This window comes from Platichthys flesus, chromosome 16 (assembly GCF_949316205.1).
Source record: "Platichthys flesus chromosome 16, fPlaFle2.1, whole genome shotgun sequence".
Lineage (NCBI taxonomy): Eukaryota > Metazoa > Chordata > Actinopteri > Pleuronectiformes > Pleuronectidae > Platichthys > Platichthys flesus.
The window spans coordinates 4,706,554-4,724,946 of NC_084960.1; the positions used below are offsets into that span (position 1 = coordinate 4,706,554).

At 46.9% G+C, this 18,393-nt stretch overlaps 2 protein-coding genes across 2 annotated transcripts in view; both read right to left on the reverse strand.

Annotated features, from left to right (window-relative positions):
- The window catches only part of grin2aa (glutamate receptor, ionotropic, N-methyl D-aspartate 2A, a), a 115,366-nt gene extending 111,956 nt beyond the window's left edge, over nucleotides 1–3,410 (reverse strand). Inside the window, exon 1 of the mRNA XM_062408992.1 lies at nucleotides 3,173–3,410. The gene's annotated coding sequence lies outside the window, so the exon portion shown is untranslated. The remainder of the gene's footprint in view (nucleotides 1–3,172) is intronic.
- Nucleotides 3,411–12,155: 8,745 nt separating this feature from the next.
- cacna1ha (calcium channel, voltage-dependent, T type, alpha 1H subunit a) overlaps nucleotides 12,156–18,393 on the reverse strand; it is a 44,449-nt gene continuing 38,211 nt past the window's right edge. The window contains exons 35-36 of the mRNA XM_062408112.1: nucleotides 17,716–17,873; nucleotides 12,156–17,598 (exon numbers count right to left, since the gene is read on the reverse strand). Of these exons, the coding sequence (XP_062264096.1) occupies nucleotides 16,222–17,598; nucleotides 17,716–17,873 (1,535 nt within the window). The 3' untranslated portion in view covers nucleotides 12,156–16,221. The remainder of the gene's footprint in view (nucleotides 17,599–17,715; nucleotides 17,874–18,393) is intronic.

The window sequence follows — 18,393 nt, forward strand, 5'->3', positions numbered from 1 at the left end:
TCTTCCTGCCCAATTACACAAAAGACTGTTTCCTCTAAAAATCGAAATGAATGGAGCCGTTTTTCTACGCTTAATCGTCTGGCTGAACCCCCCCCCCCCCCCCCGTCTTCTTTCTCCTTTTCCCCGATTCTTTTTTCTCTCTCGACTAATTTCCCTCCCCATAGTTCTAAAGGTTTTATTCCGATTTGTAAGAATGCAGATGTTCTGCAGAAGTTAGGACGTCTTGCTAACAACGAGTCGAACGATTAGAAGAAGCAGATACACCAGGTTTTAAAAGAGCAACGTAATATTTTTAATTACATTCTTTTTTCTTTGTTAGTTATTCAACAGAAGTAATGACAGATGCCTCGGCTGAGCATAACAAAAAACTACCTATATACCCCCGGAACAAAATGTAAAATCACTAACGACCTTTTTCAGAGACCGATAATCCGAGTGCAAATCTGAAGCACTGCATTAAAAGTGAGTGTGGCTGCAGAGTCACGCCGAGTGAAACACAGCCGTCAAAACTAGTTGCACTGAAGTCTGACAAAATGTTCATCAGGGGGTGGAGGGATTTGAACAACGGGGGCATTTACAGGAAGCAGGAAGGGTCTCACAAAAGAGGCCATGTGGAGCCATCGTGTTATGTTGGATTCTTCCTCTTTTGAAGCTTGACCCTCTGGGAATGAAAGCCGGGAATATCTTTGCGTCCACTGCTTCGGTTTTGACACATACTCCCCAACTTCACCCTGTGAGTAACCCCCCCCCCACTCGTCTCTTCTGACAGTTGTCTCCTCTGTCACCTCACTTCTCTCCATTTTCTCCCGGCCGTTCCCTGATTCACTCCCTTTCCCTCTCTCTCTCTCCCAGGCCCCAGCCATCTGGTCCGTGTGCCCTGACATGTGCATGAGCGCCCACGAGAAGCCCAGTGGAAGTAATCGTCTGTTACCACTCAGGCTTCAACATGTTGTCTGCCCACTGCACATACCTCTTTAGCTCCCTACAAATCCACTGTGTGTGTGTGTGTGTGTCTGTGTGTGTGAGACAGACAAAGACAGAAGTGAGGTCACTACTGTTCTCTTATATAAAAGGATGTGATCAGCGCTCACTCTTTGCACCTGATGCCTGATACACACCTCTCCCTGTGTGCTGCATCGAGTCTCCTCCCTCCTTTAGTTACTTTCTTTTCATCCCATTTGTGGGAGTGAGTTCCAGCTTCATTTGCATGGAGGAGGCCGCTATCAGACCCTCTTTATGAAATTTTGAATTTTGCTCTATTACCAAACAGCGATACCGTATAAAAGAATAATAATGGCTGAAGAAAAAGAAAGTGATTGCAGTGCATTAAGCGGCGATGTGATTAGAATACAAAGAAGTAGTTATTCAGAGTTATTTGATATTGGTTTGGAAGTTTGTTTGGCCGTTAGACGGCAAACCCAGCTTCTTCTAGACCTGCAGCGATTGTGAGTGTGCAGCCAACAGGAAAGGAATCTTCCATCTGACGGCTGGAGTCAGAGGTGATTTCAGGTTTTTATTCAGCCATGAACGATGCTGATGAATCTGAAACACCGGAGCAATCTGTCCTGTCCTCTGTGACCATTTGAATTTGGGTTTTTTTTTTTTAGAAGAAGAAGAACTTCAGGGCTTCCATCTCCTATAATACTGCTTTCATCTATATGTAAATAAAGGCGTATTAATAAAAAAAATCAATCACATTCATTCACAGTCTCTGTTCACACTCTTCCAGTCTTTCATCCTCTCATTCTCACAGTTTCTCTCTACAGCCGTCTGTCCTGTCTGTGCCTCTGACGTATGATTGGCAATAATACTTCAAAATCATACACTGGCTATCACACACACACACACACACACACACACACACACACACAAGCTGATGCTGAACAGTAAAAGCAAGGTAACCATAAGGCAGAATGATCCGGGCCTCGATCTACATGGGGGGAGGTGGTGGGTTAATACATTATTTCCTTTTGCTGTCATACAAAAATGGATTGCCCTTCCATGGGCTGAGTCTGACGCCATAACACAGAGAGAGAGAGAGAGAGAGAGAGAGAGAGAGAGAGAGAGAGAGAGAGAGAGAGAGAGAGAGAGAGAGAGAGAGAGAGCTTCTCTGTGATAGGAAAACTGCGCTTCAACAACGTGACTGAGTCCTGAGAACAGGAGAGAGAAAGAGAAAGGGAGAGGGAGGGAGGGAGAGAGTGAGCGAGGGAGATGGTGTAAATTCATTTGGATTTCCTCATTAGGTTCAATGGAGCCAACACAATACAAGTGCGACCCCTACTGGTACAACGTGGGCCTGACTCGTCCACTCGTGGCCGAGACGCTCCTTGTACAGGGAGAATTAGATATTTTTGGGGGGGTCTTTTTTTAGGACAAAGTCTTTGTTCACTTTCTGTCAGCGGAGTCAGACGCAGCGATTTGCCTCCCCCCCACCAAAATAAAAAAACCGCACCGCAACAAAGAGAACGCGCACAGAGAGATCTGTCTAACGCAACGCTAAGCGCACGTCCTGGAATGGGATGGAGAGGAGCTGGAAGTTGTGCCAGCGCACCGGCGCGACCACAAAAAAAACCCGCAATGTGCGACCCAACCTCTGGATAACATCAGCAGAATCCGCATCCCTTATTCATGCGGTTTGGCTCTGCGTTAGCTCCGTTTATTTGGGGTGAACCCGGGATCGCTGTAAATTTGGTGGCTGCTCGGTGCATATGCCACAAATCTGCGTCTTCCACCTGTGCGGCCAGTTTATGCGCGTAAACGCGAATGAACGTGCAGAAGGAGATGAACGCGTAAAAAGCTCGATCGTGCAGCCGGAGAGATGTTGGGTACAGATGCGCTTTGAAGCAGCCTGCGCGCTGCTCACTGCGCCAGCTCCACGTCCTGAGCTAAACCACCACACTCGACACGAGGGAGGAGAAGATCTTTATTCTCCCAGTGTCTGCCCTGGCGTCTTTAAAATCCCACTTTGGTGTTTCAGGGACCGCTGTGCTCTCTATGGTGCGGGTGCCGCACTTTGGATGGAGGGACGCCTGTGAGGTCTACACCCGCCTGCTGGTGGAGGGAATGAAGAGGGGGTGAGGGGGTGGGGGGGAAGAGAAAGAGACGTGCACGATCCTCCCCGAAAAAAAACAAAATGCAGAGGAGGGGAAAGAAAACACAACAAAGTACTTACAGCATCTCCCTTCCTAAGAGCTCCAAAACAGTGGTGCGAGATGACATTGCAACAGCCCCCTCGCTCCTCTGAGAAGCAGCCTCAGCCGGTGAGCACTCTCACTAACCCTGCACAACAGGAGGAAGATCAAAAATACAAAATCAAAAAAAAAAAAAAATCACCGGATCTCAGGCAGTGAATTATTCCCACCGAGTCCGGGAGCACTGCGTGGAATCCCCCGGTTTCTCACTTCACGGAGCGAATAGTACAAAAATCACTGATGTTGTAATCCAGTCTTCAGTGTGCGTGTGTGTGCGTCTATACCGCGGATTCTCCACTGCAAGATGTGCTGGCCCCGCGCATCGTGGGGGGGTGGGGGGAGCGTGGGGGGGGTGGGGGTTCGTAGCTGCCTCTGTGTGATCACAGCTCCCGGTATCCCGTTATTCCTGTCCCGGGCGAGGAGGGGAGCGCACGAGGGGAGGGAAGAGGCAGGCGAGCGGCCGCCGGACGCACACACGGACGCACATTGACCACCACAGAAGAAGCTCCGGCTGCCTGCAAAGCGTGCATGGGACCCGCTGATCCCCCCTCTCCCTCTCTCTCTCTCTCTCTCTCTCTCTCTCTCTCGTCGTGCACGTGTATGTGTGAGACAGTGTATGGAGGGGGGGGGGTGGCTGAATGAGCACGCGTGCGTGTGGTTTCGCGTTTTGTCTATGCCTGCGCGCTCCTGCAGAGGCACGGGCAAACTGGATGGAGACTGTCGGTGCGTCGGTCGGTCTGTCTCCCCCCCCCCCCCTCCTCCTCCTCTCCTCTGCGCTAAAGCTCCTGGAGGAAGTGGCTCAGTCAAACACGCACTCGTTCAGCCGGAGTTGAGCTGAAAATCACCAGGCAACATTTTGATTTGTCCCTATGTGGCTTCCTCTCTCTCTCTCTCTCTCTCTCTCTCTCTCTCTCTCTCTCTCTCTCTCTCTCTCTCTCCATCCATCCCTCAATCCCTCCATCCATTTCCTTCATGCCATTTGAGGTTTTTTACATCAGTCCATCCGGAAAACTGGAGCACAGCAGATACATATACGGCTCCATAAAATATACACCAACTAGTGGTGCAAAAGCAAATACATTATTGATAGGAAATGGAAGTCAATTGCTCTGCCTTCACCTGTGCGGGCGCGCGCACACGCACACGCTCACACAAACATACACTGGTGCGCAACCAGCGGTGAACGTCCATGAGATGTGCACACCTGGATTTGCTGGAGACGCATTCAGTCCATGTTCCACTGCGCCGCCGCTGGAACTCCGTCCCTGTTAAAATATTAAACTCATCTTCTCCGCCACCCCCCCCACCACCACGCCACGCTGGATCATCTGCAACAGGACATGCTTCACCTGCAGATTTCCACCGGCTCTTCCGGGGAAAGTCCACACCAACAGTTGAAGTTGGCCATGCAGGTGGAGGGGCGCGCGGCTCCGACGGGGTCCGACCAGGAAACAGGACCCACAGTTCTGGTTCCTCTGTGACGCTGGACTGAAGTTTGTGTTGCATTTGGAAGAGTTTAAAAACAAGGAAACAGATATTTAAATGATAGTCCTGACAAATAACAAGAAAATGCTGGATCAAGCTCTGACCAATTTAAATCCTATGTTCACAGTATACCTGTGTTGTTGTTGCTGCATGGGGACTAATTTGATTAATCATTCACAGGGGCCCATCCAAGCCAACTTTTCCGATATACCCCTTTTTTTTTTGCAAACGCCCCTGCTAAAGTCATTCCATTGTCTTAAGGGTCACTGAAATTACAGGGAAAGTTAGGATTCTCCATATTAGGTAATACTGAGTTAATCAGCATAGAAGCATTAATTGTACAGTAAGTTCATTAGAAGAAGGAGCTCATGGTCCCACCTATAGATGTTATGGTGGGAGGGGTCTCGAGAAAATGTCAGGCCAAATGCCAGATGCCACTTTCACTCAACCTCCCTGTCAGAGAAGGTCAGGACCTTAACCAGAACATATCCATGTATATACTGTATGCATGTGTGTCTGTCTATCTATCTATCTATCTATCTATCTATCTATCTATCTATCTATCTATCTATCTATCTATCTATCTATCTATCTATCTATCTATCTATCTATCTATCTGTCTATCTATCTATCTATCTATCTGTCTATCTATCTATCTATCTATCTATCTATCTATTCATCCATCCATTCATTCATCCAGCCATCTATCTATCCATCTATCTTAGATTCAGCGTTAGAGAATCTCCACCACTTCACTAGGGAGCTGTCAAATGAAATTGCACGTCCCTCTGCTGTACAGCCTCTCTCTCTCTCTCTCTCTCTCTCTGTCTCTCTCTCTCTCTCTTCTCCCTCCCTCGCTCCGATGAGAGAAGCAAGGAGGCGAGAGCATCAGAGAGCGCTAGGTGTGTGTGTGTGTGTGGGGGGGGGGGGGGGGGGGGGGGTGTTACATGCAGTAATACGGACCTCACAAATGGGTACATAGTCACAGATTCACACCTGACTGAGCAAATGACTACCAAACGATTGGATGGCGATGAGTGTGCACGTGTGTGCTGCGTGCACGTGTGTGTTTTTCGCTGATTCTATTTGCACGTTTGCAGCTTCAAACTATTCTTAATGGAGAAGTAAGACACCATCACGCTGACGCACTTGTTTTTGAGAATAGTTTCAATCCAGCCCCGACCCTGTTACTGAACAAAAGAGAACTCCAGTAATCCAACCAGGACGGGCCACACACACCCACAGATACCACAGCAAACCTGTAGGTAGCAGAATGCCACTGTGAGATTAGAAATGCCACAAGGCTCCGTCAGGTCACAGGGAACTCATTATTGAGAATCACAAACACATTACGGTGTCTCCCTGCAGGGAAGTCAGTGCCAAAAGGTCACGTGATCTGAACGTTGCGCTGCCGAGAGCATATGCATTCCAATGGGAAGTCGGGGATCATTAGTTTTACATCTGGCAAATGTTCGATCAAGGACCACAAAGCAGAGAAGAACGTAAGATAGATTGAACAGTGTTATTAGTATATGGAAGTATTGATGCAGCGAACAACCATAAAGTCATATAAATCTGAGTCTGCAGGAACACCCCCCCCCACCCCCCACCCCCACCACGCCATTAGGAAAATAATAACAATATTCTTACATGACATTTAATGGTATCCTCTACTATAAAATATCGACTGGTCTCCGGTCTCCCTGGTCACAGAGTCGACCACTGTATCCTCTCAGTATTGATTTGACACATTAATGGAGATGCAATAGCCTACATTTGACCAGTGACCTGTTTGTCATTCCCAGTTAGGGGCGAGCACGCTGGAGGAAACGGACAACGCAAACACTGGGAGTCTTTTAAAGGGTCGAACGGGAGCTGGGACGCTGAAGGAACAACGGTCAGAAGATCTGTGGTGCCCCCCCCCCCCCCCCCCCCACCATGAACTTCTCTTCCCACAGTGAAATGACTGAACTCCCATTCTGTCATGTTCGTATATATTTATTTATTTATTCGCTCTTTGAAAAGATTCAAAGGCAACTATTGTACGTGTGATTTATCTTATTTAAAGACAATATTAATGGGCTTTGTTTTTCCCCCCAGATAATAGAGAGAGTGATAGAGAGCAAGTAAAGTGGCAAAGTCATGAGTCTGATTTCCATCTTTTGGCCTCAGGACAGAAGCAGGCGTCTCGTAGTTGCAGAGCTAAAGGTTAAATGTGGCGAGGACAGAATATTTTGACGACAGATGCTTTGATAAAACCTGTTTATCTTTGCATCCATTTGGTTGAAGGCGACAAAGTCACCAGGTCAGGAGGAGCCGCCCATAAATTAGCAGCGTCTGTACCTGAAGTGAAGCTGCCTTCTCGGGACCTGACTGTGTCACACTCCGCTGCAAACCGCTCCTGCTCCGATCAGTGATCACGGCCCACTGGAGCAAGAAGGACAATGTCAGACGGTACCCCAGTGCCTTCAGATTGGACACTTTCCAGACAGTTTGGCTGCACCTCCTCCTAAACGGATGTCCCCATCAGGAATAGGCCGGCACGGCACCACTTGATTGGAGCCAAGTGCCCATAAACTAAGTGCATCCGACAAACGCAGCAAGTCCCCCAGGATTACACAGTATCACTAAGTTTTCCCAAATCCAAGTGACGATTAACTGACAATGAACAGAGGGTTGGAAAATACCCAGAGGGTCTCAAATGAAAGAAAGAGTATAGTGACCAACAGTAGAAACCCAGTAAGGGACCAAAAAGCTACTTGGGAATTTCTTTTATTTCTTTCATTAGAACCTGTAGTTTCAGCTTTGGTTCATTTGGGTCAATAAAGATTATCCCGTGTTTACCTCTGCCAAGGAGTTTTCGTTTTAGTTTGTGTGTATTTTAGCAGGATTACTAAAAAACTACTGGACGGTTTGACTCGAAACTTGGTTGAAGGAAGCCGTATGGGCAGGGAAAGAAGCCATCACATTTAGGTTTGTATTGCTACCGGGTTTAAAATAAATGATGTAGAGAGGAAGTGGCGATGCATACAAGCCAATCACTCTGTGTGTTATGTCCTAGTTGTACCTTTAATGTCCCTGGAACAGGCGTGGGGAATTCTGCAGCTCTGGATGTTGCCTTCTCACCAAACACCCAAGACTACACCCTCGTTCTCTATCCAAAGCCAAACCCCAAGGCTGTGAGCATTTCAGAGTGTGTCCTTGTTGTGTTTTCATGGAACATTCACTTTTATAATCAAGGTTATTTATGTACAAGCAACAAATATGTGAAGGTTTGTGTAATGAAAACTTTTCGGTTATGACTCCAGAGATGAATGGACACGACCGGACGATGGGAGCAGTGAGTGGGCGGGACTAATGCTGGTTAATTGTATACGTATGTGATGGCTCGGGGATACCAGTGGTAGACATGCTGGGCTGCCAAGTGTGTGTGTGTGGATGTGTGTGTGCATGTGACGTGCTGTAGGAGGGACAGGAGGGATGTTATCAGGTCACCAAACAGCTGTCTGGGAGACAGAATGGCCGTGAGGGGTGTCCACATGTGCTCACACACACACACACACACACACACACACACACACACAAAGAGAGGGAGAGAGGGTAACTCAACCGCAAACATGTGACTGACAGATGCCACAGGATCAAGCACCCCCACACCCACACACTCACACACAACACTGCACTGTGTATGCAGAGATCAATAATTTCCCATTATTTTTTTATTGACCTCCTGTAGTTTTTCAGATGCAATAATCTGATAACACACACACAAACACACACACACACACACGTACAGTTATAATCCATGCCTGTAGGCTACACGTCATCAAGAACTAACCACATAAACAAATATAGCAAATGCAGTATAGTCGTAGAGTAAAGACACATAATTAATTATACAAAACCTAACTCATGAAGGCAGATAAATAAAACATGCATGTGTCTGTGTACATTAAAGTAACAACAGAGAGGAGCGGGCAAACAACCGGAGGCAGAACTCTGCTCTCGGCAGATGAAACTCCACATTTCAAAATGCTTTATTAAAGTGACGTCCTCCGGGAATGATAAACAGAAGAAATGATCTCCTGATGACGACTGTGAAAATAATCAGGTGCAGCGATTTGGAGCTCAATTAGAATCTCATTGCAAAGTAATTGTTCTCGTTCTTGTTGTGTGTTGTGCTCACTAGCACAAGACTTCAGGTTTTCAGTATCCACCCACATCTTTTCTCCGAGCATCTCCAGACTAAGCACCTACAAGCCTCATTAGCTTCCAATGAAATAATACAATGAGAATCAGGAATTAGCCCTTTTCATGCACACTGAATATACGTGTTGACTTCCTCCGTCATGGAACCGTCACAGATAATCCTCCACTGAACTGCACATGTTCAGGCTGCTGCAGGTGGAGCAGGTGTCTTCTGTGGTTTCCATCCCCGTGTCGGCGCCGTCCACCGTCCAAGCATCTGTTCGTGGAAAGATGTGAAAATCTGCCGAGCTGCAGGAAATAACCAGTTTCTACTGCAGCCGGCAGCCTGAAGCAAAAAGCCTGGAGAGGCCCGATCAAGTCTTCAAGCAAAGAAATGAGTCATCCCCCCATCCCCGCGCCCCTGTACGTGAGGAAGATGACACTTCACCCTCTGAAAAGCAGCCACAACAGATATGAGTTATCTCCTCAAGCCCCCTTAGGGCACAGACACATTCACTGAGTCTCATGCCAAGCCAGGAACCATCAGAGCATCAGGGTCGACTTCTACCTGACCCAACTGAGCGTCAGATCGGAAGCTGACGTGCACTTCAGTTGAGTTTAGCATCACCGGACACCCTGTGTAAAGTCCGGACCAAACCCGGAACTGCGTCTCCTCCAGCAGACGTCCCTCCGCCAGTGGCTCCACGTGCACACATTTCCTCTGCAGACAGTTTTTTAAGCATTTTCCAACAACCTCTGCTCCGATGATCATAAATTATCCAGACAGTGAAAACGCAGGACCCTGTGATAGAAGAGAACCCAGAGGACGGATTATATTCCTAGTTGATGTGCAACACTTTCTCATGTAGTTTTGGATCTACATAGATTGTTAAAAAAATAGGCATATTTTCATAATAATGATAATAAAGTGAAAATTGCAGTGACCATAACCTTGATTTCCTGAGGGAGCCGTGATGGTTTCTGAGCAGGTAAATGTCCTCAGATGTTTTAGTGATGACTCTGGGCTGAAGGAAGAGCTCATGCAACAAGGGATCAGTGATTACACCGTCCCAGTGGCACATAATAACTTGTATTTTTAATTATATTTGACTCTTGGCTGTCAGTGGTAGCTAAATCTTGATTTTTGCTGGAAAGGGACTATTCCTGGAGAATCAGGCGTCCCTGTCTCGAGCCTGCAGGGCCCGGTGTGATGGCGTGATGAGCGTGGGCCCTGCTTTTAAAGATGAGTCATTGCGTCTTCTCATGTGTGTGTCCTCATTCACACCACCAGAGTCTAACAGGCTGCTCGAATGGGAAATTGTTTATGACGCAAGTGTGACAAAGAAAGTTCAAATGTTTATCTTCAGGTTGGAATAATACTTCTGTCACACTGGAAACAAAACATTGTTAAACAAGCACTTAATTATGTCTGTAAATGTTCCTGAGATCCATTAACCAATCACATCAGGTCATATATCCAACTTTAAACTCCATTTCCTGTTACTAAACCTGATAGAGTTTTACTATATTGACATGTATTTCCTTTGACCCTTTAAGAGGAAGTCAGAGCAGCTTCATGGTTTAAACCATAGAGATAAAGATGGACGACACAACTGTTCCCCAAAAGTGAAGCCAAAGCAACTCGATCGCCACCTGGTGGCTCTTTGCAGTACAGGTCATGAATCCTGCCTCCTACATGTTAACAGTTGGGACATGACAATCAAGAGCTCATGTATCTGATGAACTTGTTGTTATTTGATGCTATGAAACAGCTACAAATTTGTTGTTTATCTTTAATGTCTTTAGTTTGAATCCAGACTTTCCACTGACGCTCGCCTGCTTCTCATCCCAACACGAGCCTCAACCAGCTGCTTCCCACCGAGTCGGAGCAGCTGCTGAACGAGGAAACTTTTTTGAAGAGTGGGGTGTTTTCTTTTTTTTTTTTTTTCTGAACTGCCAAATGTGCTTATCCAATTAAAAACTGATAGTGGAAGTTTCATGGCACCATAAAGATTCTAAACCTGTCTAGGCAGACGACTGCAACCTGGTGACTGACTTACTTGAAGAGCAGATAAGCGCCAGAGACATATGGAGACGGGCAGGAGTCGATCTGCACTTTTAAACAGGCTTCACAGAGAGTGTGAGCCAGAAAAGAGAGATGTTTCTTTAATGGTCACAGGCAGGGTCGGCCTTTGAATGCAGCTTTGACGGGATCATTTCAGCCGAGCACCGACTCAGCTGCATTCAGTCACCGACACATCAAACAGCACTGCTGATTCAAACCAACAAAAGGCCCCAAACTGATTAAATTCCAATGGGTGATGAATTAAAATTGAATTTGCAGCAGTGATACGTCTCAAATGTATATCTGCCTTTTAAAGGAGAAGCTGTTAGCAGCCGCTGCTGCTCGAGTCGGGGGAGGAGGGGGAGGAGGCTTTTTATTTCTCTTCCGATCTGTCATCTTGACCTTTCGCTTCTCACAGGAACATATTACAAGTGACGTTGCTTCAATAACAAACACGCACACACAAACACACACGCACGCTGGCACAAACACACACACACACACACACACACACACACACACACACACACACACACACAAAGCACTAGAGGCTACTATCATGTCTCATTACAGTGCATATAATGTCCAGTGGCGCCATCTGCTGTCGTATCACCTGAACACGCTACCACAGTTAAATCTCGGGCCTGAGCCAAGACTGTGCTGAAAAACCCTCTGTAATTTTTTTTATTAATAATAATTAATTGTTCTCTTAATTAATGAATACACTAAATGGTCGTGATGATAATTGTAGGAGCAAAGGTCACACAGTAAAGTCAAATATAACAGAGAAGGACAAATATGATGCACATAAACAACACATGTTATGTTATTAAGTTCCATTATGTCACATTTTATTACTAAAGTACTGAAACTTAATGAACTGGGTTTGCTATTAAAAACATTACAAGTATAAAACAGTTCCCACACACTTCTTAGCAACTATTGCCACCTAGTGGTTGAGATATTCCACTACATCCTTCTTGGCAGAAGCAACAAATACTGTGGTTGAGTAAAAGTACCCAAACAAGCAAAGTATAAAATTAAAAAAGAGGAAAAAAACTATATGCTGGAAAAAATTAATATCTGAAATGTTCCTTCATGTTGCTTTTTGTAAGTAACCAATGGTTTTATCTTTAATAATGTTTAAATGTTTAAAGGATTGAACACTGTTAAGATGACATGAAGAATAAATGAAGCAGACGAGACTGTTTCAGGAATAAAAAAAATCTTGTATTTTTTTAATTGACAGGGAAACATCCTTCAGGACAACGGTTGGTCATCACACAATAATCAGCGACGATACACAATGAAGAGAGTCCGACTGCGTGTCGAGCCTTTAAACACTTCCCCTGTCCCCGCCCCCTCTCCCGCAGGGACGGGGACGAACGGAGGGCTTTTTATTGCAGACACATTGGTTCTTCTCCAACAAACAGAACACACCTCCTCCCCTCCTTGTAAGGCTTAAGGGGGGTCTTTTGGGGCTTGAGCCAATCACCGTACGGTTGTTAAAACATAAAATAAAAAAAGAAAGAAAGAAAGAAAAGAGAAGGCGTCTGATTCATCAAAATCAAGTTGTGTCACAGCTTGAACATCTGGATCTGCTGCTGTGGCCGGACCAGCAAGTAAAATACATCTTATTACTAAACCTGATCTGTCTGTTACAGAGCGTCAGGGTCAAGGCTACTCCTACGGAAAATACACATCAGTTAATTAGTTTCACCATCACCAGAGTTCTACCATGATTGTGTGAAGAAAAGGTTCACCTCAACGTTAAATATCACCGGTTCCAAGCAAGAGAGAACCAGTTTGGTTTCCATGTCTGTCTAGAAAACTGTGTAAAGAGAAGCTCAGTCCTCTTACAGCAAATAACCACCCGGTAAAGAAGAGGGTCATTTCATCAGTATTTTCACAGATACCGATTAATCAGAGCCCAGTGCAATTAGGTAGTCAATCTACAAATGGAAACATCTGAAAATGCATATATCAAAATCTCTAAAACATCCAGATGATTCTTTTCCCCAAAGTTTTTTTTTTTTTTTCATATCTTAAATCGGAAACATGCAAACAGTCAAAACTGTTTCCTCAAAAAACAGGATTTAAATACTGAGATCCAGAGATCTGTAAATCGTAAGAACAATTATGCAGTCACCCTACCAAACTGTACTGATTATTATGGCAACCTGCTGGAGACCGGTGTCGTCTGCGCAAATAAGAAGGAGACAGACTGCTCTCAAAAACCTCCCGTCGCTGACAGCCTGTGCAGGAAGAGGACATGAAACAGGACATGTTGCACGATGACAGTGTTCACGCACAAACTGTATTTCAAAAAAAGGATTCTAGAACCAGGGAGAATGAGGAACTGTGCCACTTTCATGACGGAGAACAACATCTCACAATCCAACATCAGATGCTGCTGCAGTGATTCGGTCAATTTGTGACCTCACTGTCCGAGAGCTTTTAAATCTGTCTTTGCGAGACGCCGACATTTATCTAACTCCATCTGAACCCTCGACCTGAACATCCAGCTGCAGCACAGCACTGCTGAATGTTGACCAACCAATCGGGTCAAAGCTGTGGACGTGTTGCAAAATGAACCGAAAATACAGTAGTTTCCTTCTTTTCTCTTGCTTTTCTCCTCCTGTTTTAACTCAACAGTTACATGCATACCGCTGGAGAGATGTGAAGCTAATGAACGAGATTCTCATGATAATAATATATTAAATTTGGAGCTTATTAATAGACCCTTAAGGGCAGTTTAGTTGGATTTAAGAGGAAAAAGTGTATATGCTTTGAATGTGGTCGGTTTGGTTGGTGAAATCTATAAAGATGCATCATTTTCAATTTGCACAAATGTGAAAAGAAAACCAACAACCAGAGCCTGAGGTGATAATCTCACAGCATCAAAGCACTTTGGTTTCACTCAGATCACCGAGGACGTGTGCAGGTGACATGCTGATCAGACAACAGAACTAAACACGAAGACGTCGACCCAGCCAGCTGCCTTTGAAGGTCAGGGATTGGAACCAGCAGCTCACACGCATGCTGCTCGTGGGCCAGTGACAAACCAGATTGTGCACGAAACAGAAAGACATATTGTGCTGTGGCTGAACACCAGTCTGGCTTCATAGGTGAACATTCAGCCACTGGAAGGAACATGCTCGCCATACTTTGTCATTCACACCTGCAGGGGGTGCATGCTTTCATCTGTGGGTTTATTCAGCAGGACTCTTATGGATTTAAAGGTACGGTGTGTAGGATCTAGTGACATCTAGTGGTGAAGTTGCATGTAGCAGCTGAATACCCCTCACTTCACCCTATCCTTCCAAACATGAGAGAGAACCTGAAGACATAAAAACTCAAACAGTGTTTAGTTTGTCCACTTTGGGCTACTGTAAAAAAACAGGGCGGTCTCAGTAGAGAGGACCTGCTCATGATGTTAATATAAAGTATTTAAATATATAAAGGCTCATTCTAGGCTGAAGAAAACAACAATTTGTATATTTTAAATGAAACACATATATTATTTTATATTTAGTTTCTGCCCTTTCACCTGAATCTTTCACATTGAACCTTTAAACAAACGTGAAGTCTTGATTGTGTTGTTGTGTTTCATAGTCAGGGTGGATTAAAAATAAAACAGTAATGAGTGTGTTATTGAGTCCTCAGCAGGGAAGCATGTCACACTGCAGGTGGGCGTGAGCTTCCACCGCTGCCACCGCCACACCCAGGGAGCAGGAAACCTATAGTAGCATGAACACTAGAGATAGAAACACTCTTAATCGTCATATAAAACGGGTTTATATCATATATAGTAGTTCTACAGTATGTACGAACACGAGTGTGGCTGTTGTATATAGCGTCGAGGTCACTATATTTACCACAGGTATATATTATTATTGCACTCTGGCTACACATACTTAGTAAGTTTGGTTGTCTTTAGATGCACAGAAACACTGAGTGGTGTCGGAGCTGATTCAGCTTGAGAACAGTTGAAGAGGAGATGCTCCGTGATGCCTGCGTCATGAGATTGACACTGGATTTCCCTTCACCTGTATTCATCCGGTCCAATAGAAATGATACAATTCCGAATGTCATTTAGGAGATTTCAATCCGTGGAGGGACAGATTGAACTCGCTGCAGAGTCCAGGTGGAGGAACGTGTTGGATTCGATTTGGGACGCATCACTGAGCCCCCGTCTTTAGACTGTTATTTAGACACCGGACACATAGAGATCTGAGACCAAGCTACAGAAACACATCACACCCCCTGTTCTCTCTCTTCTTTCTCTTTTTCAAAATAGAAAAAATTAAAATCCCACTCCTCCGCCGCAGCCCGTCTGCCGAGAGGAGGGTTCGATTCCCTCTCACTGCCCTGCTCTCCGCTTTGAAAAGAAACATACATTCACAAGAGGACAACAGAGGGAAAACAAGCAACTTGAAATTTAAATTTTGTGTGCAAAAACATTTTAGATTTCTATAAAAATATGTGCATATGGATAGAGCTATTTTTAATCTCACCAAATACAGTATTTTCCTTTATTTACACTGCACAGATACACAAACACTACAGCTCTGCCCTGCTCCCCCTCCTCTGTCGTTGCAGGCGTAAGACTAACATGGCCGACTTCAATGAAAACAGGTCGAACAGTAAAACGCACACTCGCTCCCTCACTCAACACACAAAGACACACACACACACACACACACACATACTTCTGCTCTGATCAATGTGATCGAGGAGCAGAGGAGGGGCAAGTAGAACTTCTGTAGAAAACCTGAAGTTGCATATCCCACAATTTCCCCCAGTGCTCGCATTTCACAAACCCGCTTCCCGTAAAAGGTCAGAGGTTATCAGCCAGACGCTGCTTCCTGATTGGCTTGCATGGGAAGGGACAGTGTGTCACAACAAAAAAACTTTGGCTACGGAGTTAGGTGGCTTTAGTCCTGGCGTGTTTTTAGTTTTAGTCCGAACACACCACGTACAGGGGGTTCTGTTACACTGGCTCAGCCTCGGTGGAGCTGCTGTCCTTCGCACTGGGTTCAGGATAATAGATCCACTGTATATCATCCAAGGAAAGGACTGTTCCAGCATCTCTCTGGAAAGACAAATCAATGTCTTTTCAGTATTCAGCAAAATGAAAACAAAAAAAAAACATCCCTCTCCCAGGATATCTTCTTCCTCTCATTCTCCCCGTAGCATCCAATCTGTGCTGAGGTCAGCCGAGGCCGCACTAATCCAGCTCCAGAGACTTTGGGACCAAAGAAACGACTTCCTGAAGGCAGCGCTCGACGCTCACTGGGCGGTCCTCCGGTTCTTTGCACTGAATCCCGCAGCACTTCCCAGTCTGTTGTCGAAAGGGGAGGAGCAGGTGGCCGTGTCGGCGTCTGACAGGCCAGGTGATAGGCCGCTCATGTATCTGGACTGTGGCTGGTCGAAGGTGAACTGGGGGAGGGGGATGCAGTCCCCCGTGAGGGACGAGTGCCTCGCCGCCGGGGAGTGGGAGCGTGACTGTGAGAAGGAGTTCGGGCCGAGAGGTGCGTGAGGCTGGATGAAGATGTTTGGACTGATGGGGATGTGCGGGTGTGTGGGCGTGGACGGGTGCGGGGGAGTGTGTGACTGAGTGTGTGTCGGAGTTGACCCCCGCGAGAGTGTCAGTGTGTGAGTGGGCGAGTGTGCTTGCAGAGGTTTGTGGATGGGTGTGAGCGCCGTGTGCATCGGGGAGGACGCCTGCGAGTGTGGCGTCAAATCGTAGGAGGGGGTCCTGCGCCTCAGCATCATGCTGCAGTCTGCAAGTTTTGGGGGCGAGGAGGTTTGGGGGGGTTCCTTCTCTGAGGGCGGGTGGATGGATATGCAGGGAGGACTCATCTTCTTCTTTCTGTGCCCCCCCCCGACTGACTGCACCCTGACAGGGAATGCCTGGCCACCCTTCTCCGAGCGGTGGGCCTCTTGTGCGAAGGGTTGTCGGTTGTCGGGGATGACGGCCTGTGGGAGGCAGACCTCGATGGAATGGCGGCGGTGGTCGTCGGGATAACCAACGGCCAGTGATGACGGCTTGTCCAGGAAGGCCTGGTGGTCGATGCTCAGGCCCTTCCTGAAGTCACGGTCCTTCAACCCCTCCTGAAGCAGACTGAGCGTGCTCTTTGAGGAGGAGGGCGGAAGCGGGGGAGGAAGCGGCGAGGACTCAAGAGAGTGTGGAGAGGTGTAAGGGGAGAGGGAGTGGCTGCGGCCGACCTTCCCTCTGCTCTCCTCATCCCTCCACCTGCGGCTGGTGATGTGATACACCTCCTCGTCGGTCGGGTCGCAGAGGGAGGCGGCGGAGGGGGGTCGGGGTCTCCGGAGGCTTGCGGGGCGCCGCGGGAGGCGTGGAGAGGGAGGAGGGGGGAGGAGAAGTGCGGGAGAAGATGGCGGAGGAGGAAGGGGAGAGGGGCAAGACAGGTGAGGAGGAAGGGGAGAGGGAGACGCAGGAGGAAGCGGGTAGGCAGAGGCCGGGCTGGGTGGGAGGGGGAGGGCTGAGGGAGAGGAGGGAGGAGGAGGAGGCGGAGGGAGGGGAGATGGGGAGGAGGCATGAGGAGAGAGGGGAGAAGGGGACGGGGGAGGACGGTGGACGGGGTTTGGCCTCTCCTGTTGTTCGCAACCCTGCGACTCCACCGAGTCCACTTTAACTGCCACCTGCAACATGAAGAACAAAAACACACAACATGAGATGATGGTCAAACAATCTATGTCGTTGTGTGTTTGTATTTTTGTGAGTCTTTCAGTGTTTGCGTGTGTGTGCGCAGCTCTCACCTGTCTGCGCAGGGCGCGGGGAGACAGGCTGGGTGTGGGCGGGGCGATGCGGGGCAGGGGGAGGGCGGGAGGCGACCGGGGGTGAACGGGGGAAACGTCCGGAACCTGCAGCAGAGCGCGACTCTCACACGGCTGCGAGTGCACCGACGTCACTGAGCCTGAGGATTCAGATGGGACAGAGTTTGAATCACGGTTTGATACAATATATATTTATACACACTTTGTTTGCAGACACGTGCATTTGTGCGGAAAACACATGCATATACGGGCACATACACACATAGTCATCTCATTACTTTGGTATAATATAAAGTCATTAAATTCCAGAAGTCATTGTAAAAACACTTCTAAGACTTTATGTTGACCGCAAAATTCAGATTTCAGCAACAAATTTGATTTAAATTAATTTTTGCCCTTTAATGAGAAATCTGCCATCAAAATAAAGCGTTTTCTGCAGAAACATCATTAACAACCATTCGCCCATTAAAAAACAATAAGTGAAGAGTACAGAAGAGTATCGCAGTTCTCAGCATGTTAATCAGATCCTGGTCACGTTAACAGTCTGATTCTTTAGATTCTTTAGACTTTAGACTGAGCTCCATCTGTGTGGACTGTTGTGTAACCAGGGTCTCAGACATTCTGCACTCACAGGTCAGCTCCACCTGTGAGTTCAGATTC